The following is a 23,556-nucleotide window of genomic DNA, read 5'->3' as shown; positions in this document are numbered from 1 at the left end:
TCTCTAGTGGAGTTTCAAAATTGTGAGTATCGCGTTTTCAACAAGTCTGATATATTTTTTTTCAAAAGAGATTGTTTGATACCTCGGTTGTTTTTATTACAGGAAAACATTACAGGAACATTAACTTAGATTGGCACTTTGAAAAAAAATTGTGTTGAAAAATTCAAATCACTAGACTTTACTTTTTCAATAAAAAACCATAAACCATATTAAAGATATTATTCTTCTACTGCTACTTCTAACAATTCAGCGCAGCACCAAGCCACCTGAGGCCAACATAGCTGCACGCGCTCCTCCTTCAGCCCAATCGATTCAAAGCCAGCCTCTATACACCGTCCCAGGAAAATCCTATTTCCCCTAAATGTTTCTTTGCGACATCCTTCCACCCCCAACCGAGGATGGCCTGCTTTTTGTTTAGCCCTAGACGGTTTACCGAAAAGGACAATTTTTGGCAATATGTCATCCTTCATCCGTAGATCGTTCCCTAGCCCTCTCAACCTTTCTCTTATTGTAGCCCTAGAAAGTGGAATTGAACCACACTTTTCATACAGCCTGCTGCGGTCAGTCAGTCAGGTACCCGAAAAAATCCGTAGGCAATTTCTCTGGAAAACATCAAGCAAATTTTCCTCTGTTTTTCGGAGCACCCATGCTTCAGAATCATACTTGACCACTGTCATCACTGTATCTTCCGATATTCTGATCTTGGTTAACAAACTTATCTTCCTATTCTTCCAAACTTTATTCAACTGTGAAAAAACATCCTGGCCCTAGGCTACTCTACTTTTAACATCATCACTCCACCCATCGTCTTTACTAATAATACTACCTAGTTAAGTGAAGCTGTCCACTTGATCGATCTTTTCGTTACCTAACGTCACCTTTTCATCTTCAGTTATTACTAGCCTCAGCGACTTAGTCTTCTTAACATTAATTTCGAAGCTATTCTAGCACCCTAAACTCGCAAAAGCTCTAAAAGTTCATTAATTTTGCTCACAATTTCATCTAGCATGCTTAAATCATCAGAAAAATCTACGTCCAGGAAAGTTTTACTTCCTCATTTGATCCCCTGTTCTCCCATTGCCTTAGCTGTGCTCCTTAAGATAAAGTCTATCAAAATAATCCATGTAAATGGGGATCGAACATAACCCTGCTTATCTCCTGATTTAATACGGAGCCAGCTACTAACCTCATTTCCTATCTTAACCGCAGCAATGCTATTCTTGTATATAGCACTAATCACTTTAATGCATTTGTCTGGTATACCATACAAGGATAAGACCTTCGCTAAAGCTCTTCTATTAGCTGAATCCAACACTTGCTTATAATCAATAAAACTGAGGATTGAATGTGTTTGATGACTCAGTCACTTCTTAATTAATAATGTAAGAGTGAAAATTTGGTCGAAACATCCTCTACCCTTCCTAAAACCTCACTATTCTTCTATTAAAGCTTTGTCTACAGCATCTAAGTCTAAAAAATATCACCATACTAAGTAATTTGCCTTCTACAGAAACCAAGCTAATGCCTCCATAACTTCCAAATTTACTCTTATCACCTTTTATATACAGTGGTTTAATTAGGGTTTACCTAAAATCACAGGGTACTAATTCTTTTTCAAAAATCATATTCATAATCTTCAGTAGCTTATTTCTAACCTAGTAACCACCAAATTTAAGAAACTCATTTACCACACTAAAAGTATTTCCAAAAATATTCCTGGCTGAGTTCCGAGCTTTCTTCCCTAAGACACCATCGGCGACTTCATAAATTATTTTCCTAAAATTATTCCATCCATCCTCTACATAATCAAATTTCAAATTCTCCAGTTAAGTATTCGACTATTCCTGGAAAGCTTCTCTCAAATTCTCATCCTGGAGTCTACCAACGTCATAGCTTCCCGGATGGTAGTTAACCTTCTTAAATTTCAGCTTTAAATTAACCCTAGACATAATGGGCGCCCATAGACTGAGTTTTAGGGGGGGGGGGCTTACCTGGTCTAATCAGCAATTCCATTTCTGTATAATTGAAATCTTTAGGCAAAATAGCTAGGCCAGTATGATAGTGCTATCTAAGTAAAGAGTGTTGTGGACACAAAATACTGTTATTTTTTATGCTAGGGAGCTTTAATAGAAAGAGATGTCATAAGAACGTCAAAAGAGCTCATGGCGGGCAACCAGCTTCCCCTCTCCAACTTGAATAACTTCCCTAACTCCACCAACTCAAAAATTTGATAGAGCCATGTTGTTCATTTTGGTTTTAAGGTCCGGAAAGCAAGACTTTGAGACTGACACCCCCCCCCTCCCCCCAAACCCTCAGAGTCAGGGGGGTAAGTAATGCCCTAGGGGGATATAAGGTTTTTTATAGAAAGGATGGTCGTATAAACCTCAGAGGGGGCTCATTAGATTGGTAATCAGAAGTTCTACTGGCCTTTTAACAGTCAAAAGTGATTGGAGGTCACCCCCCCCCCATACACCAATCATTTCCCCAAACACATTCAATCATAATTTTTGAGATAGCCATTTTGTTCAGTGTACTTGAAAGGTCCAGAAATTATGTCTTTGAGGATAACATCCCCCCCCCCCCATATAGCCCTCACGCCAAGGGTTGTAAGTTATGCCCTGGGGGCATATAAGGTTTTTATAGAAATGGTGGTCGTATAAACTTCAAAAATGGCTCATTGGATTGGTAATCAGAAGTTATAGTGCTCTTTTAAAGAGTCAAAGTGATCAGAAGGCAAATAGCCCCCCCCCCCCATACACACATACACACATGTATTTTCCAGAAACGCATCTGATAGAAATTTTAAGATGGCCATTTGTTGTCATAGAAACTTCGAAAAGGGCTCAATCGGTTGGTAATTGAAAGGGCTAGTGCCTTCTTTAATAATCAAAAGTGATTGGAGGGCACCCTCCCCCCCCCACGCCCATCATTTCCCCAAACACTTCCAGTCAAAATTTCGAGATAGTTATTTTGTTTGACGTAGTTTAAAAGTCCAGAAATGATATCTTTGAGGATGAGAACCTCCTCACAGTAGTCAGGGCAAGGGTTGTAAGGTATGCCCCGAGGGCATTTAAGGTGTCGATGGAAACAGTGGTCGTATAAACTTCGGAGGAGGTTCTTTGCATTGGTTATCGGAAGTTGAAGGGCCATTTCTAAGAGTAAAATTTATCAACGGGTAGATATACCCCCCCCCCCACATCATATTTTCCCCCAATGCATCCGATAGAATTTTATATCCGATAGAACTTTAGAGGAGGTTCATTTGATTGGAAATGCATACTTCTAGTTCCATTTTAAGAGTCAAGCGTGATGGGGAGAAAATAGCACCCCTCTCCCTGATATCCTTATTTCCCCAAACACATTCAATCAAAATTGTGAGACAGCCATTTTGTAGCCAATAGTCCAAATAGAAAATAGCAATGTCTTCAGTGATCAAATAAAAGAAATATTTAGGCAGATATTGAACTAGATCAGAACAAACTATGAGCATGTCAACTTTCGAAAAGGTGACAGAGCAATATCTCAAGAATAACTTATATTATTAAGTTAGATCTTTATGAGTAAGTTGTGGGGGATTTTGAACTAGCAAGAAGGCACTATTTGTATACTTTTAGTACTACAGCTACTGTAACTAATGACGCTTAGAGTATTAAGGTGAAACTTCTAGGAAGTGTTTAGGGGGCGTTCCAATTAAAAGAAAAAACTGCATACATGCAGGTTTTCAAAAAGGCATATAAGCAATATCATAGGCAGCACCACTCTATAATAGCTAGAAATATCCTTGAAACATTTAAAGAAGCTAATTCGATTCAAAATTAAAAGTTCTATGGTCCTTTCTAAGAGTAAAAAGAGATTGGAGGGCAATCAAACCGTCTCTCAAGCCAATTTATTTCCCAAACACATCTAGTCAAAATTTTGAGACAACTATTTTGTTCAGCATAGTAAAACAGTCCATCAACTATGTCTTTAGGGATATTGGGCATGTCAAACCCCCATAATTCTGCCACACTATGGATTATTATAGAAAAAAAACTTAAAAGATATAAAATATTTTTTTTTTCATGAAAATGACATTTGTCAATAAAAAACGAATAGAAATGTTTTCACTTTTTTCACTTAAATAAGTAAAAAAAACTTTTTTTACTCACTTTTTTTTACCCATTTTTTATTTTAAGGAATAAATATCAGTATAGGTAAATTAAACTGACAATCCACGGTCATTTTTTTTTTTTCAGTAAAGCCTAAGTTATGTTCTGGTCTTGAGAAGGCATGGGGGTTGTCAGCCCTAGTAATGTTAATTTTTGCTCATTTTGAGTTTGATTCGGCTATTTATTATAATTTCTGTTCGTTTTGAGCATCATTTAATTGTTGATAGTGATTTGTGGTAGTTTTATGCTTGGAAGATTATTTGACTTTATTTCTGCCCATTATTGGCTTATTAAAGCTCTTTACTTTTCTTTGAAAACTTATTCTGTGGAAAGTTTTTTAAATTAATACAAATAAATGACACCGTCATTCAGCCAGGGGGGGCTGGCACCCCTTATGGGCACCCATGTTAGACACTACTAGATGCTGATATTTACTTTTAACATCAATTACAGCACTACTATATACCCTAGTGTCTTGTATTGATCTTGCTAGTCTTCGGTTTACAATAACATAATCAATAACGTCAGCTGTCTTACCAAAATGTAGAATAGAATAGCTTATACATAACAGTTTTACTTATACAAGCAATCATAGTTTAGAATAAAAATTCCAACTAAATGGCGCTAGTACTTACAACGAAAATAAGAAAAACACGAGACTATTAAACACTGACATGTAAAAAGGAAACGAACGAATTAGCGAAACGGTTTATTCTTGGAGTAGGCAATTCCAGGCTCAATTTGTTAGCTGACCTTATGTTTATTTTATTCTTCATAACTGGTGGTAGAATCTCTTTTCCCTCCAAGTTTGCAAGCTCTTGTTCTAAATCCTGGATCAAGTAGTAGCGAAAACATCGCTTAAAGTTTAGTGCCTGTGTTAGCAACAAACGACCTAACCACGAGTAGACGTTGTTATTAATAAATCACACCGTACTACTTTTTGATTTTATCTACAAATGTTATAGAGTAATGTACCTGTGGGTCACAAGCAGAAGCGCATATCGATCCTAAAAAACCCCTTTTTACTAGGAATTTACATCCTCGACGTCCACTTTTTATTTTTTACTAGTAAAATTTTACTAGTAAAATTTTTACTAGTAAAAGTTTTTCACTGCTAAGAAGAAGTTGGCCAAATTTGCAGATCAAACCCAAACGACGTTCGCGAAGGGACGGTAGTTGTAGGACAGATAATGCCGATTCATAAATTACATATGCGTCTGAAAGAATAACTTTAAATGCTCATTTTTGTAGTGACTCAAGTTGATCCCTTAGGTAGCTTGTGTTGTTGACTTGAGGGCCCCATACAGGGCAAGCATACTCGAGAATTGGTCGGATGTATGTAAGATAAGCCGTCTTAAGTGGGGACACAGAAAAACCGAAACGACGTAATAAGATAAGGGTACGCATCGCACCATTTGCCTTTATAGTGATTGTATCAACATGAGTACTAAACGAGAAGTCAACGCTAAATGTGACAGCGAGAATTGCAGCCGAAGATGCTCTAGGGTATGGTGGAGGAGACTGACGAAGTCCCTCTTAAAAGGATTAAAGCAAAGGATTTTGATTTCTCCTTCGTTGATTTGAAGGCTGTTGATAGTACATTGGTCTTTAAAGTTGCTCATTATTGCATCACTGAATTGGGGAACTGCCTCAGAATTCCAATGAGATATTTCAGAAGAACTGACAAGTCGTCTACGTACTTAAACCTGTCCCTAAACTCAGAAAGGACAAAGTTTACAGCTAGTAAAAACAACAGAGCTATAAACTTCGTGCCTTGTGGAGCACAACACGTAAGCTCAGCCCATTCGGAGTTGGTGTCTCCAGGGAACTGGCTGTAGACGATTCTTTGCACGTCTTGCAAAGAATCGATCACTAAAATGAGAATATGCTTGCGCGCACCTATTGCGCGTTAATTTGTCACAGCTATGAAATAGCGAACAAGGTCAAAGACTTTTCGGTAATCCACTAGGAGTAGATCGACAATCGCACTTTCTCGGTCAAACCACTCGACAATAAGGGGATACATTCTCGCTAAGAAAACAGTTTTGCAGCTTCCTTTCAAGCATCCGTACTGATATGGGTCAAGAGAAGAAGAAACCTGTGACATGAGCTCGCGGTATATAAAAGTTTCTGCCACCTTAGACAGGTTCGGGGTTATTGAGATGGATCGGAGTTGGTCGCAAGATTTAGGACCCTTCACTTTGTGAATGGCGCAAATGTACGCTCTCTTCCAAGCATTAAGGAACAATTTTTCTTGGAAACACTGGTTAATAATAGAGGAGAGTGGCTTGCAAGAAAAACAGCAAATTCACGTAACAACTTTAAAGGAAGCTCACCAGGGTAGGACGCACAGTTCCTATTCAGCTTCTGAAGTTCCTTGTAAACAGCAAACTCGGAAATTTCACCTACATCATCAATCTCTGCTTCAATAATGAAATACTCAATTTCTGAACCGGTGGTACAGATGCCAACAAAAAGGAGTTCACTTCGTAGCCGATAACAAGGTACCATGTGAAATACTAGATACCAATATGAATACCATGTTAATTTATGGGCCATCTTATGACCAAATACTGTATTGGCTATAACTACTGTTATACCAACAAAATCGCAGCAGTTTGTAACCATTACTGTTTCTTTTCCTACACCAAATTTACCTAGGATACCATCTATCCTAATTTCTACCGACCTGGGCGTTAAAATCTACTAATAAAAACACCATATTTTTACCTAGGAACCTGTTCATTTTAGTTACTATAACTGCAAGTAAAATTCATCCAAGTCACTACTATCTCCGTCAGTCAGTTCTACAGGGGCATATACTACTATTACTAACACCCTACCCTTTCTGGTCATAAAATGAGAGACTAGCATTCTATTATTAAAATCTTCCCATTCTATTATTAATACCTTCTTCTGATGAACGCTAACTAAAACTAAAGACTTAGCTGTTTTTGGGGTATTTCTTTATCCTCAACAAATGATTTTTTCGAGATGTATGTAGAGAGTCCCTTTCAAAAAATATAATGTTAATTACTATCTGATTTAACTACAGTAGTTTAGATACTAAAGTTCACACAAGACACTTTGACATCCATCAGCGTAGAAATCGCCCAGGTTGAGCACACAACTGATCAAAATTAAGTGTAGTTCTCCTAGCTTAGTTGAATATTTGGTTTAACTGATATTTAGGCTTTACGTAAGTAGGTACGAATTCTCGTTAAATTTGAAAAAAAAAACTGTCCTGGAAAATTCTTGAACTAGCTCTTACGTGGAATACGCCTAAACTGGTACTAATTTCCTTCCCACTTTCTGTTGCGAAAGGATTTATGTGCCATAAGATGAAGCAATAATTCAAGTTTGCAATCATATTTTTATCATTTCATAGTGATTCATTCCTGTTGCACTTATTTTTTTTTTCTGTTTTTTATTGTTTTTTTTTTCTAATTGTATATACTCCATCTTTATCTCGAAGTTGTTTTTTTCTCGATTCTCTGCTGCTTTATATTGAATAAGTTTTTATCTCAATTACAGGATCCAATAGCAAAGGCATCACTTAATGGCAGAATTGGGCTCACGACTAATGAATCACAATGATTATAATTCATCCTTATTTAACGAAAATAGCCATATTATAAGTGAAATTACAAGGCTTTTATGGTAGTCCTCATACTTCTTTTTATGTAATTCGCCCCATTTTTATTTTTGGGGGGCTCACAACCAGCAGATTATAGCGAATAATTATATTCAAAAGAAAAAAGGAACCTACTTGTATGTTCGAAGAGCAACAGATCTATCCAAAGATGTATGGCCACTCCAAGGAAGCAGAACAGATTCAGATTTGAGATTTTCTGATGACTCAATACCAATGGCAAAACGAATCCCTTTGATAACTTGCTTGGATTCGGAATTTTTGCAATTTGCCATCCATTTCCAAACAGATTGTATATCTGGATCTTCTATGAAAGACACATTTTCATTGACGTCTACCTTAGGATAAAACCTTAAATAAGTCAATATATGAGCATTCAGATGCCACTGTGACTAAATCCATAAAACAAAACGTAGGAAAATACACAAAGCAGACTCATTCCCGGTTTTCAACACATCCATGTCAAAACAACGTCCAGAAATTTTTGTCGTTTTTTGATTCGCTTGAGAATGGCAAACGTTCTTAAGTGTATGGTGAATAGACTTAGTCAAATGGAATTCTAGAAAATATTGTTCTCTATTTTGGTGGTAATCATAAGCATGGAAAATCTCAAAGAAAAAACAAGGCCAAAGAAATAAAATAACAAAGAAATAAAAACAATTTAGACTTTAAAAGGAAACAAGAAATAAAAACCGTCAAACAGCAAAGAAATAACAATAAAACGCAAAATAAAAGGAGGACAAACATAAAAACAAAATTAAAATATAAAATACAAAAATACAATTGAGCTACTCCTTTTCAACACAGAAAAGTAGAAGGTAAATAGTATATTTTAATTGTATGTTTGGATTTTTTAAATCTTCGTTCTTTACTTATTTTGATATCTATCTTTGGTACACACAGTGTACTTATTTGTGAAATTTTGTTTTTTATTCCGCTTGCACTAGGAAGACCCTGTAGATTATGCAGGTGAAATATTCGTAGTACATTTTCCTTTTGTAAATATTTTTCTGTGATGCTACAGTTTAAAGTTATAAAGTTTTTAGCCTAAAGTTTTATAGTTATGTTGCGGATCAAAACTACTGCTTTCGCAGCTGTTTTTTTTTTTTTTTTTTTTTTTTTTTTTTTTTTTTTTCTTGTGATCAGTGGAGTGTAGCCCCGAAGTGGTAAGAGAGGCAAAGTAAAAAATTTTCATATGTATGGGAATCGTGAAACGAGGCAGAAAATTGCCAGTGAAGTTTGTGAAATTTCCAGCGGTTTTCAAGAAAAAAAAACACAACTAAAAACTGTTTTTTTTTTTTACGTTCTACATGGTGCCAAAACATAACTATCGTAGCTGGGAAAGTAAACTTATCCAGATTTTAATAGCGGAGTACCCTATTATGAAAAACACGCAAGATGGCATGAATTCACTATATTTGTCTGAGAGATTTCAATAACTGGGTTTATCCAATCTTGAGCTATACATTTTCTTCTTTAATATTGCCAAAATGTAAGTTAAATTTCTAATGAGGGTGGCCCAGTTATTGAACTCTCTCAGACAAATCTAGTGAATGAACCGAAAGTTATTATTTTGTTCTGCATGAACATGATGGTTTTAATTTTAATTCTTCAATGTATCTGCTCATTACGATCGCTGTAAATGCGGTAGAAAAATCCAGACTTTTGTATCTGTTTCACTATCTAATAAATGTAACTATCCCCATCCGAACGTTTATTTGTTCATAGAAAGGCAGTGTAGTCCTGGGAAAAAATACCTAATTTAAGGTATTACGTCGAAAATAATAAAGAACTGCTCTAACAGAAAGCTTAAAATATTTTTCACTATTTTTGAATTGCAAAAATGTCGAAAATGCACTTCGGTCTTAGGCACAACAATATCTTTATGAGACTACCAGATTATTACAAGATTTGCAAAAAAAAAAAAAAATGCACAAAGGGCTCATTCCAAAAGACTAAATACTGCTATTCCGATTAACAGGATTACTCTTCATCAATAGAGTTCAGAAAATGAGATTAATCTGCATCGGGTGATAAAAAAATACAGCTGACAAAACGGAGATACTTGTCAAAACTTAAAACGTAGTTAATTGGCCCGATTATTCTTAGTAGCATTCAAAAGTTCAGTCAAAACACGAAAAGTGCACAACGTTAGCCCAAAATTTCTCAATTCTCTCGGACCAAGGGGGAGGTTCCTCCATTTAATCTTCAAGGAATTCCCAACACATAATAAATTTCATAACTCGCTTTCTTCTTCATGTGTATGAGCTTACACGTGTGTGCGTGCTACTACACATAAGTTAATACTTATCTATTTGTGTTTGTAGATTTGAGCGAGCGTATGCATGTGCTTCACATTAATGTTTCACTAAATTTAAGGATTTTTTCATTGTAAGATATCCAAGGAAGGATTTAATCAAGTATATGCGACCAATGCGATCAAACAAAATAAATTTATTTGTATCTAGATTGCATTTTGGATCTTGATCGGTTATATCAAATTTTACCTAGTATCAAAGAAATTTTACCTAAATAAATTGCCATATAAAGTTTGTAACGAAATTGAAGAAATTACATCAAGAGGGCCACCAAGATCTTCAGGCTTGTGAAAAGTCTGATTCTGGGTATATTTGACAACAATTTTGTTTTTTGAAAAATCTCATATTAAGGCTAAAAGTGTCATGCCTTTTTATTGTGGGCTCAGGGAAAACCTCAGAAGTTACCTCCTATCCTCAGCTCTGGTAGCAAGTTCTGAAATAAACCCGAAAAAATTCTATACCTTTAAGCCATATCCTTGAGTTGCTCTAGACTTCATCTCCACAATGATATCTTCATCTTTGACATAGCATCTGTTGCTTTCATTGATAAACTTTAAAACTTTTCTTCCATGGTTCCAGGCAATTGTAGATGTTGGAGACCAATTCATTGTTATTCTATCGGTTATGTTGAAATCTACTAATTTACCTTAATTAAAAGAATTAAATTAATCTCAGAATATTTATATTTATTTTAAAAAGATAAAAATTAATTGTTGAGAGACTGGTTGAGAAGTTTTCAACTGATGAATTAGCACCCGACAACAGCAACTTCGCTCAGCTCATAAAGAACGTAGACAAGGGAGCGATAGCGGCTTTCCTCAGGAGGTAATCTGCTTTGAGTATTTATTAAAAATAAGAGTACAAGTGGAAATGAATTACAACATTACGAGGCTCAATTTTTGGCCTCTTGCCTACAAGGGAACCTTTTCCAACAGAAGAAGTCATCACTTGAAGTAAATATTGAAACAAATGGTTGTTTTTCGTTAATTTATACTCCCACGTCAGGATCGTTTGTGGATTAAATATATATGATGTTTTAGTGATTATTCCAATGTTTCTAGGACGTAAAAAAGTAAAGGTTCGGGAAGTGAAAGTCAGGTACCAAAGTTTCTAATTTAAATCGCTTAGGGAGAAAATTGTATTACGGGTAGCCCAGCTAAGCTTTATATAGTTTATGTATATTATTCATGATTCTATTATTTATTTTAAAAAAAACTATTATATTGTCCATAGTTCTCATTGTAATGTACATCCATCGATGTCATCCTCGATATCGCCCTCCAAATAGGTGGAGAAAATTTTACTCCTCACCTCCTTCTGGAAGTTCTTCATCTAGCAGAAGACCGTGAGGTATACCCACGACCTTACAAAGAAATAGGCCCAAAGACCACCTTCAAGGACCAAGGAAATTAAGCCAGTTAATACAAGCATCTATTGATGAATATGCAAACGATGAAGCATATGAGCCTTTCCCCTTAGTGATACAAGCTTTCAATTTCCATCAGATATTTTATAGATGCTGAAGAACTAAATAAGCATCTGATTTTCTTTCAGAGCATCAGTGAACCAAATCCAACTGGTTTCATTTTTGCTCTGAAGTTTTAAAAAAAACACCTATTTATCATCGCAAACTGGCTTTGTTTACCAGTCATACAAAATTTTAACCAAAGTTTCTGGGCTCGATCCATTTTAATAATAAATTTCTATATTAAAAACGAGCTGATCTGCTAGAGAGTGTTTGTGATTTGACTTATTGAGTTCAGATTCTGTCTCTAGCATTACTAGTTATCTATAATCTTAAGTCTAACCTTGAAAATGTGGGTATTTACCTGATATATTGCAAGTAATCATTCGACTTTCTAGGACCGGATGCCAAGCGAAAGAAACAAGAGATGTTATTTCTCCCGGCGGTGCAATATCCCGTTCAAGCGTGAAAGGCTCTTGATCGTCACCAGCCGAACCACAAAATTGAATATCACATATCCCAACTGATGATTGGTCGCGTAAGAGATAACCCAAGAAATTTGGTCTACAAAAATACAGAAATAATTAAGCAGAGAAACTAAGTACTTCAGATACAAAATACTTCTAAAGAAAAAACAATACAACTAATAAGGCCAAAGACTTTTATTCGTTGAAATCAAACAAATTTGGAAATCAGCCATCAATGGTTTTAGTAAAAGCTTCAATCTAATTCGTTGGGAAACCTGTAAAAAGACTATAACTCGAAAGAAAATGTTCAATAGCTTGCATTTATATTGTATACTTGCGAAAAAGAACCGCTTCACGGGCCTTTGCATAATTCTGCTCACTCAGACCTTCGGCACTCGTGAATGAGATTCTAGACTATGCTGTCCCGTGTTTATTTGCTTACAAACGAACCTAGCCAATTATATCTATAGTAGTTTAAATAAGAAATTTGTTCTCAACCAGTAAAATATATTTGATGAATATATGAAGAACAGAAATAACCTAGAAGATGTTTTACAATGAAGGTCAAATGTAAAAAGAAGAGGACACATTTTCAGTCAAAATTTTCAAATTTCCCTAAAGTATGAAAGTAGGGCAAAAAAAAGTTTAAGGAAACTTAAATCTAACAAAAATTTAAAAACTATATTTTTGAATAAACTGTCTATCGATAGAATGTTGATACTTATTGAAATTAAATTTTAAAAAACAAGTTTTTTTTTAACTGAAAGTAAGGAGCGACATTAAAACTTAAAATGAACAGAAATTATTTCGTATATGAAAGGGGTTGTCCTCTCCTCAATGCCTCGCTCTTTATGCTAAAGTTTTTTATTGTTTTAAAAAATAAAGTTGTGAGACAGAGTCAAACTTTAGCGTAAAGAGCGAAGCGTTGAGGAGGGGACAGCCCCTTTCATATACGGAATAATTTCTATTCGTTTTAAGTTTTAATGTCGCTCCTTTCAGTTAAAAAAAACTTATTTATTTTTTTTATTTAATTTCTGAATGTTTTTGAATTAATGCAGCTTTGATTTTGGCTCACCGTACATGAATAATTAAATCGAAATCTGCATATTAATTTTACTTTTTTTTGGCTAAATGGCTTTCTCGAAATTTTGTTCTGACGTAACTTACGTAACGAATTTCTATATTCGTATATTTTTATTACGTATATTAGGGGGTTCGCCCCCTAGTCAATACCACCCTCTTTAGGCTAAAGTTCAAATTTTGTTCTAATTCTTTATGAAAGACCTCTTAATCACAAAGGCCGTTAATTAGATATAGCTCTGATGAAAGTACAAAAAAAAACATTAGCGTAAAGAGCGAGGTAATGACTAGACGGCGAACCCAATCATATACATAATAATTTCTGTTCGTTTTAAATTTTGATGTTGCTCCTTACTTTCAGTTGAAAAAATTGTTGTCTTTGTTTTATTTAATTTCTGATCGTTTTTTTAAATAATGCTAGGAAATCCAGCGTCCCTTTCATAGGAACATCACTTCCCCATGACAACTTCCTCTCTGGAAAGATCCTCCCACGTAACCCTCGACCCTCCCCCCAACTACCAAAAAAATCCCCTGAAAACTTCTGTATGCTTCCCAATAACCAATACTATATGTAAACATTGGGCACAGTTCATAACTTGCAGACCTTCCCTCGGGAACTCTGGGGGATTAAGTCATCCTCAAAGACATAGTTATTGTAATTTCCGACTATTCTGAACAAAATGGCTATCTCAAAATTTTGATCGGGTGACTTTGGGAAAAAATGAGCGTGGGAGGGGGTCGGAATGAGATATTCATGTGTGCTATAAAGTAACCATTGCTGATATAAACAAGGGGAAAACAGAGAAACAATTTTGTATCACGCCTCAGAACCCCATTAAAAAAAAAATGAAAAATGCGAATTTAGGTACCTTCTACGCAATTAATGAAACCTATTAGAGCTAGTAGACTGGTTAGACACTCTATAGAGAGACTGCGTCAAGTGGATTTTTTGACCTGAATATAAAACCGATTGGTATCTGAGACATGGCGTCAGATCACATAATACCACGTAGAACTGAGCCATACTATAACATTAACTGACAAAGCAAAGTAGTCAGAAAAAACAGTTTCAGGAGCTACTCAATGGATGATTAAAAAATATATTTACGACCGTGTCTGTGCATAAAGTTTCCCTTTCTAAATGATAGTGTTAATTTCAGTCCATCTCTTTTTGTGCCCCAATGGTAAAGCAATCGAACTACTTACTATCAAGAAGCTGAAAAGTGTGACCTAAGTCATTAGCTAATAAAAGAAAAGCCTTCCCTTTCACTCACCTACCACTTGATTTTTCAACCCTTGGAATAATTTGCATGGAGTCATGGGTGCCAATTTATCAGTGTATCAGCTTAGGATATATATGGCAACTAAAGTTATATTAACTTGAACTACACAATAACGTAGACTATTTTTTAAAGGAGAGAAAAATATCAGAGGAAGGAGCAAAGAGGGAATATAGGAAAAAGATAAATGGAAGAGGAGTTTCTACAGTTCTGATCACAGATAACATGAATCATAGAGAAGAAGCAAAGGAGAATTATTCTCTAAAGATACTCTTAATTCCTCCCTAGGCAAAGAGAAAAAAGGGCGTGAAATTCTATAAAACCATGAATTGTGTGCCGCTCCTTTTTACACATCGTCAGCAAAACTACCACTTCCTCTCCCGCCTAAGATTGCCTAATTATCACACAAAAATTTTATGACTCTCTGCATTGTATATATGCATAAAAGCTTGAATATAATTGTTTAAATGGGACTTGGCAAATAGGGACTGAATTACCTTGTCGGAGACCAGGCAACTTTAGAAACTGCTTTTGGTGCAGTAATACTGAGTAGTGGCTTATCAAAACGTCGTAGGTCCCAAACGTTTACCATACAATCACCGTGAGAAGTAAGCCTATTGTCGTTAAGTGGATCCATGGTTATTCCATTGACACAGCGCGTCCCAATCGATTTCTCTGGCTTAGAAGGAACTAGAATAAGTAGAATAGAAATTATAATTTGAATATGAATAATAAGTCATCATTTTAAATCAGAAGATAGAAAAAGCTGTCAGATAAAAACCTATGGAATTAAACTATCGTATGCTGCCAAAGAGTAGCATCATATGTGTCTCAAAGCTAGGACAGATAAAATATAAACCTAACAGTCAAAAATCTTATTTGTATTCTGCACTAAAAACTCCACGGCATATGATCAGTTGTTGAAAGCCTTAATAACTCTAAGTATCAACACTTTGTTATAAAACTCTCCTAGTCCCTCTTTTTTGCATCCCAGTTTCTTGCCCTTTTTTCAATTAATTTACCTTGATTATTCAGTTCTAATTTGACCATTTAAATTTTCAGGCATCGTTTTGTAAGTTGTTCTTAACAAAGTATTAATTTTTGTAAATGGCACTGTTGAAACTAATAGATCCCATTTCATTTTAATTAAATGATGTAACATTAACAAAATCAAGTGCTTTGGATAAAGCTAAAATTTCTGAAATTCAAAACCGTAACTTAATTTATACACGTCAAGAGTTAACAGAGATACAAAATGCCTATACAAAGAAATTTGTAGCGGGAAGGAAAGACGGGGCTCATGCCCCAAAAGTTATCTTGGAACCCACCAAATATAGAGACTGAAAATTCTTGGGCGATTCTGATATCAGCATCGTATAACATGATCGTATAACATCGTATATATGAATAGCCTATTTTAAGCGGATTCATCGATGCATTTTAATACATAAGTAGTCATGTTATACGAGGCTGAAATCACAATCACCCAAGAATTTACAGTCTCTATATTTGGTGGGTTCCAAGATTACTTTTGGGGTATGAGCCCCGTCTTTCTTTCCCGCTACAATTTTCTTTGTATAGGCAAATTGCATCTTTGTTAACTCTTGACCATTCATGTCCTTAAGACTTCACAGCTCATGTGGCCCTGAAGGCATCTTCCTTAAGGCTTCCCAGTCACTTTAACTAAACAGGCAATCTGAATACTTTTATCCCTATTCTATGTGAAGCAACGAGTGTCAAGTGGCTAAAAGAGCGGTTAGGTGTATGTCACGCCTTTTTTTTAATTGAAAATACACTATATTTAGATTTGAATGAGCAGAATCTCAACTTTCTACAGTCAAAAGAGACACGTTGCTCAAGATCAAAAGAGACATATCACTCTTTATTAAGTCTGCTCTAGCATATGGTGAATGATTTAAAAAAGTGTTAAATACCAAGTGCAACGGAAACAAACACCCTTTGCGAGATATTTACGTACTGTGTCTTCTCTTTAGACTTTTATATCACAATATCATCCCCATATTTACAACGATCTCCTGGATCCTTCAATGCAAATTGTGGTAGAAATTGTAAGACGACTTGGATACGCGCACGCTGCAAAATGTAAGTTGTTTTATGACTTCAAAAACCCCCCAAAGTCTTAACTCTAGTGCTGCACTGATATTGATATTGGTAAAGGTCCTTTATAACAAGCCTTGTAAGTTTTAACTTCTCACACCAGCTCGTTCCCAAGATATTGCTGATATGCTCTTTTAAAAATCTGCATGCAGACGGCGTGTTGTGATTTAGTTCAAATTCTTCCCTCAATATTCCCTAAAAATTTCACCTTCAACACACATAGCCATAGTTGTAACAGTAGTCACAGTAGTAGCAGTAGTAGTAGGAGTACTAGTTGTGGGAATAGTAGTGGTATTAGCAGTAATAGCACTAGTAGCAGCAGTAGTATTAACATGTTGCCTTTTGGTTAGGTAAATATCTTCCTCATCAAGCCCTGGAAGTTTTAACTTAATGCAATTAAAAATTGCTATGATATTGCCGATATGCCTCCTTCTTGTCCTTCTGTTTAATTTTAGTGCTATTATTTAATGTTATGTTTAGTCTGTCACTCTCACAGGCCAAATATCCTTTAAGGGGATCTAAAGTTTCGTAATTTTTTCTCTGTTTCCTTTAAATAAATTGATTGACCGATTGATTGATTGATAATTGTAAACACATAGTGTTTTAATTTAGTTGAACTTCCCCCTCAACACTTCCTGAAATTTTCATCTTAGTACCTTTATCGTTAGTAGTAGTTGCAATGGAACTAGTAGTTGAAGTAATAGTTGTAGCAGTGGTAGTAGTATTAGTAGTAGCGTGCACATATTTTCTCTTGGTCAACTGATATTCCCCTTTACCATTCTCTGAAAGTTCCAACTGAATTCCCGAACAATTCCTGAGAAAGGCCCTTTTGACAATCTGCATGCTCATAGTGTTTTGATTTAGTTGAAATTTCCCCTCTATATTCTCTCAAATTTTCACCTGCATACACTTAGTTTTAATATTGCTAGCATCATAATAGTAGTGGAAATAGTAGGAGCAGTAGTAGCAGTAGCGGTGTTGTATTAGTAGTAGCAGTAACAGTAGCAGCAGCAGCATTAATAGAATAAGTAGTATGCACTTGTTGCCTTTTGACCAGTTGAACATCCCTCTCATGATGCCCTGTAAGTTTCAGCATGATATGGTAAGCCGTTCCAAATAAATTGCTGATACGCCCTTTTGACAATCTTTATGCATATACTATGTTTTGATTTATTTCAACTTTCCCCTCAACATTTCCTCAAATTCTCACTTCAATATCCTCAGGCTTGGTAATACTCGCTATACAAGCAGTAGTTGTAGTGGTAAAAGTAGTAGTAGTAGTAGCGAGCAAATATTGATTAAAGGGAAAGTTCTAAGGAAAGATCTTACTAGACCCCCCCCCTCAACTTCTGCGTCAGTTTTATGCTTATATGTTTCATAGAATCGTTTCTTATCGTAAAATTAGTTTTTGGTCAATTGATTTTCCCCTTTAAGCCTTCCCTGAAAGTCTCAACTTAATACCCTAATCAATTCCTGAGATACACCCTTTAGACAATCTTCATGCACATAGTGTGTTTTGATTTAGTTCAAATTTCCCCTCTAAGTTCTCTCAAATCTTCACCTTCATAACCTTAGTCTTAATAGCACTAGTATCATAGCAGTAGTGGTAGTAGTAGTAGGAGCAGCAGTAGCAGTAGTATTGTTGTATCAGTAGTAGTAGTAACAGTAGTAGCAGCAGTACTAATAGCAATAGCAGTATGCACATGTTGCCTTTTGGCCAGTCGGACATCCCCTCATAATGCCCAGGAAGTTTCATTTTTATACAGTAAGTCGTTCCAACGATATTTCTCATAAGCCCGTTTGATAATCTGTATGCACACAGTATGTTTTGATTTCAACTTTTCCTCAATATTTCCTAAAATTTTCACTTCAATATCCTCAGCCTTTGTAGTAATCACTACAGAAGCAGTAGTTGCAGTGGTAGTACTTGTAGTAGTAGTAGTAATAGCGTACAAATATTGCCTTTTTGGTCTATTAATCATCCCACTTATCATTTCCTGGAAGTTCCAAATTAATATATTCAGTCTTTCATGAGGAGTTACGTCCTTTTGATAACCCGCATGCACATAACATTTTTGATTTAGTTCAACACTCCCCTCAACATTCTCTGACAGGTTCACATGAATGCCCTTCATCTTTTTGGACACTAAAGGTCAAACATGCCCACCTTTCTCAATAAAAAAATACTATATGTAAACAATGGGCGAATTGTATAACTTACAGCCCTTACACTGGCGGCTCTGGGGAGGGGGGGGGTTGACAACCCAAGAGACATAGTTTCTGAACCCTTCAATTATGCTGAACAAAATGGTTATGTCAAAATTTTGATTACACTGCCTATGAAAATTGGGTTCTAAAAGAAAAATCCTCTCTTCGCTGGAAATGTCTCGATCCTTATGCAGAAGGTCTACTCCATTATACTAGCTATGATCGGAAGCAATGAAATCGGTCAATAATTGCAAGGATCTTCTCGGTCGCCTGATCTAAATATTGGCAATATTTTTTGTAGTTTCAAACGACTGAGAGAAATTTCCATCTTTAAAACAGCCATTAATATTCTCAACAAGTCGATCTTTAATAAATGTGAAAATTTCCTTCACAACATGCAGGGATAAAAAATCCGATCCAACTGAATTATTTTTAATTCCAGAAATCACTGCTGGCACCACTTTCATTCGTCTTCTGCAGCCACATGCATCGCTAGCTGCTCCACGATGCTTTTGAACTCTCTCCAAACGAAATCCTAGCATCACTGAAGTGTCGAAGAAAAAGCACTTAGCTTTCAACTGCCGAAATATTTGTTAGCTAGAATTAAAACGATACTGATAAGTCTTTTGTTTTTTGTATCTTGAAACCAAAAACGAGCCCCAAATTAAGTCATATAATAATTCAAACTTGAAACAGAGATCTCTATTAATGGATAAGCGGAACCCAAAACAAACACAAATCAAAAAAATCTTTGACTTGATAAATCAAGTCAAACCTACAAAGATCAGATATTACTATAAACAGGAGTGGGGCTAACGCCCCCTAAGTCTTGTAAATGCCAGAGAATCAGTTGGGCTTTGCTAAAAATAATTTGTATTTTGAATAGCCGGACTTTGCCACAACTTCAACAACAACACAACAACAAAATGATACTGCAAGGCCAATCAAAGTTTAAAAATAAAAATGATGCTACTTGTCCCTTTCCCTCCTTTTCATAACCTCTAAAAGGCTTAAATGTCATGTACAATTTCACTGAAAACATTATGTATTTTGATTATGAATAAAGAAGGAATTAGTGTCGAAGGTTCTAGGTTATGTTGAAATAAAACAAAACACGGGCTTCTCAGGATCATTGTTTTCCAATTTTTACCACTTTTTCAAAAGCTAATTTCAGTATAGTTATATTGCTAGTTATATATTGTTCTATAAGTTCAAATTCATGAAAACGCTTTCTTCTCCTCAGCATAGTTTTTCAGAAAAAAAAGTTTCTTACTTCTGACATCAAATAACTTTAGTGATTTTCCTCCCATTCCAGCCACTAGACTAAACCCAAGCTTCGTCCACGAAAGCGATTGAACAGAGTCAGATTCTCCTATTCTATAAATAGGCTCAGGAGCCGGATTCACACTTGTGTGCAAGTATTTTTGGAGTCTAGGAGCGGAGAACGATCTATTAACATCCCAGACTTGTGCACCAAACTCACTCCTGTGCTTCTCGAACCCAGCTAGCAGCAATCGTCGTTCCAGGGGACTCCAGCTCAGTGAATTACAGGCTCTTGGATGCTTAGTGACTGAAAATAAAAGAAAGTTCAAAATTTTTAGCAAGGTTTATATCCTAGATTCATTGTTTCATTTTTACTTTTCTTTCCTTAATGACACATTCAACTGAGCGTAAATTACAGATGTTACTACGGTGCACTCTAGTAATGGGGCAAGGTCCAATGTTTCTGAGTGATAGATCTTACGAGAACAAAGGAAAAGCAAGGAAAGTAGAGAAGACAGTAAAGTGTGAATTAATTTATGAAACAGAGGCAAAGATAGATAAGCATAACCAGGAATACGATTAATTAATGGAATAATTATATGATGGCAATTAATTCTGGATTTTTCAACTAAATTGAAATATAAAGATATAAAATAGTTGTAATAGAATCGTATTCGTTTGTTTCTTGCGATTAATCTATCAAATACGTTGGACGGAAACAATTGACCGAACGATGTGATGGAAAAATATTGTCCTTGATTTAGGTCAAGCTCCTACTCCTTTGTCTTTGCAACCCCAAATAACTACAATTAACCATAATGGTAAGCAAATACTTTAGTGTTTCAAAAATTTTCGGGAGTATTGCATAATTCCAATTATTAGAGTACAAAAGTTAATTGACTGCATTAGGCGTCTGGACAGGGAAAAGAGGCCAGATCAAAATAAGTTCGTTAACTGTGACCAGTGATACAGGGAATAAACAAAATGAAAAAACCAAATTCCAATGTTTATACATTTTACCTTTTCAGAAAATATACTTAGCTGAACAAATGGATTTAACTTAACTATTGGTCTTTGCCCAAAGAGCGTGCGTTTCCGTGTTGGATGTACTTTGACTTTACAACGACATTTTCAGAAGGTAAGTAAATTGTGGTCTTTTATACTATTAGTTAATAAAAGGGCAAGCTTTCCCAAAAGAAAGTAAAGAGCAATGTTAAAACTCAATACGTGCAGAAATTACTCTAAATGAAATTTCCAGATAAATTTATATCTGGAAATTTGTTGCAAGTTCAATGGGTCCTCTTAGCTATCTTCAGAATCCAGAATTTAGGTGACTCCAACTCTCTACATTCCAAGCTTTCAGTTCTGAGCAGGAAAGGGCAGCAGACACACCAATACAAGCAGCTGTCGAAAGAATTAAGAATATGATCAATAGCAAATCTCTTCGACCGATACCGTGTCTATCTGCCTTGATTTATAGTCGAGCTGACAGATGACAGTCCATATGGGAGTAACAGCCTTATTTTCCCACAAGAGCAAGATATGTGCACATCTACTAGCTAGTAAATCATTCTCTGGGAGGCATACAGGTGATCACATACATGAAACACATGAAGAACTGGTGAATGAGTCAAAAATTGGACCGAAAGTCAAGTATGTATATGCACAAACATAATGTCGGCGTCAAGAAGTTTTAAAAATAGATGACCTAGGAGGACCAATAAGGCTTAGTTGCTGTGCCCATACGTTGTGCTTCACCGTAAGGGACACACTCAAAGAAGGTGACAGCATTTCTTCAGTCCTGGCCAAGATCTTCAGTATTGTCAGCTTTGTTAGAAGCAGTCAGATCGCTTCCGATCTTCTCCATGAGCACTGCTTCATTCTAGCTATGAACAACCAAACTCGCTAGAACTCATAGCTAGCAATTGTCCGTCCCATTCTAAGCACCCCGTCATGCTATTCTTCCAAAAAAATGTCAAAGGATGGACAAAAAAAAAATCCGAGCAGTTCCTGTTGTAAGAGCTCATCAGGTCCATGATGATCAATCATGGATCTGATGAGCCTGCTTAAACCAGAGTCAGAGAGCTATCTATGGAATAGGTTTGTTCAAAAACTAGCCAATTCATTCAAAATAGCTCTGAACAGTAGAATGTCAAGTTATACTAGTGACATGAACTTCATCCTTGGAACACTACGTGATCCTCCTTTCTGTATTGGAAGCTACAGTGGAGATGGAGCAAAGGAAAACCACACTCTTTTACAAGCTACTTTTGAACCTGTGAGGGTGAAACCAAAGATAAGAATTATATGGCTCCTGAAAATGATTGTGCGCCATCACTAGCAAAGCATCCTCGCTTTTTGTACGTCAAGAAATCAAAACCTATTTACTAACCGACGATGAAGTCCAAAAAAATCTAGTCGAATTGCTATCTGATGAAGACATACAACCGTTGACCAAATGGAGAAGAAAACATGGATAAATATCCGATTTCAGCATTTTTTAGGAAGAAAGCACTTGCTGGCCTTGACATCCAGGCCTTGTCAGCTGGTGACAAGGTTCAGTGTTACAGGGAAGGTTTTGGTTCCGCAGAGGACAAGATCAACAGCAAAATGCGTTTCAAGTCTCAGAGTAACTTTTGACATGATTACTGCAACGGTTACTTTATTTTACAATTTTTAATTATATTGTGTCTCGGCACTCAGCCAGTAATGACGTACTGCTAGTTTAATTCTGTGAATACTTGTGGTTACGATTCAGAGCTTTAATTTGGATATTTAGAAGGCGTTTATTGGAAAGTAAGGGGAATTAAAAAGCCCCCCTTGGGTGTAAGTCTTTGTTTAGTGAGTTTACTCATTTTCGTAATGGCTCCTTCATCTAACCAGTTTAAGGAAGGTGACATAGCTTTAGCACGATTTGCGGTGTATCCCCTTTGGCCAGTCAGGATTATTGAGACGGTGAAGACTACGACGGGTTCAACGAAGTATCGGGTATTCTGTTATGGGTCCCATGATCAGCAACTCATCATAGATGGCCAACTTGTAGATTACGAGAGTAACAAAGAGGCGGCATCCAATAGAATAACGAAAGGAGTAAAAAAAGCGTTCGAAGAACTTCGTTCTTTTCCGGAAATTTATCTTGATTTATTGAAAAAAGCAAAAAATCAAAGTGGCACAAATAAGGACGGCTCTGCCAGCAGCGCTTCTGCTGATGTGAGTGGACTTCGAGCTCAATTGGTAGCGTCTGAGCAGGAAATCACTCAAATGAAAGAAAACATTAGGAAGGATATTCAGCGCAAGGTACAGGAAAAATCAAATGAACGAGGGGTTGGTAACTTTCCGACGGAAATTATTGTCTCTGAAATCTGTGATGCAATCACTGTGGAATACACCCCCAAATTTTTGCTTCTGGAAAAATCTTTCAACGGAGTCACGCATCAGATTGGTTGACTTGAAGATAAAGTTCGTAGTTTAGAAAATAAATTGGACGATTTCAAACAAAAGGGGAAACTGGACTCACTTCTATTTCATAGGGTCATGCAACCCACTACGGTCTAAAT

General features: G+C 36.0%; 1 protein-coding gene across 4 annotated transcripts in view; it reads right to left on the bottom strand.

Annotated features, from left to right (window-relative positions):
- mio (GATOR complex protein mio) overlaps positions 1-23,556 on the bottom strand; it is a 102,745-nt gene that overhangs the window by 37,818 nt on the left and 41,371 nt on the right. For all 4 annotated transcript variants that reach the window (XM_089099593.1, XM_089099595.1, XM_089099592.1 and 1 more), the window contains exons 4-8: positions 20,010-20,306; positions 14,908-15,100; positions 11,948-12,147; positions 10,580-10,764; positions 7,918-8,138 (exon numbers count right to left, since the gene is read on the bottom strand). In XM_089099593.1, the coding sequence (XP_088955719.1) occupies positions 7,918-8,138; positions 10,580-10,764; positions 11,948-12,147; positions 14,908-15,100; positions 20,010-20,306 (1,096 nt within the window). The remainder of the gene's footprint in view (positions 1-7,917; positions 8,139-10,579; positions 10,765-11,947; positions 12,148-14,907; positions 15,101-20,009; positions 20,307-23,556) is intronic.

The sequence above is a fragment of the Artemia sp. Qi Xiang Cuo genome, chromosome 13 (genome assembly GCF_049724085.1).
Source record: "Artemia sp. Qi Xiang Cuo chromosome 13, ASM4972408v1, whole genome shotgun sequence".
NCBI classification, from domain to species: Eukaryota; Metazoa; Arthropoda; class Branchiopoda; order Anostraca; family Artemiidae; genus Artemia; species Artemia sp. Qi Xiang Cuo.
The sequence above is the reverse complement of the archived record's forward strand: the minus strand, read 5'-3'. Positions and strand labels throughout refer to the sequence as shown.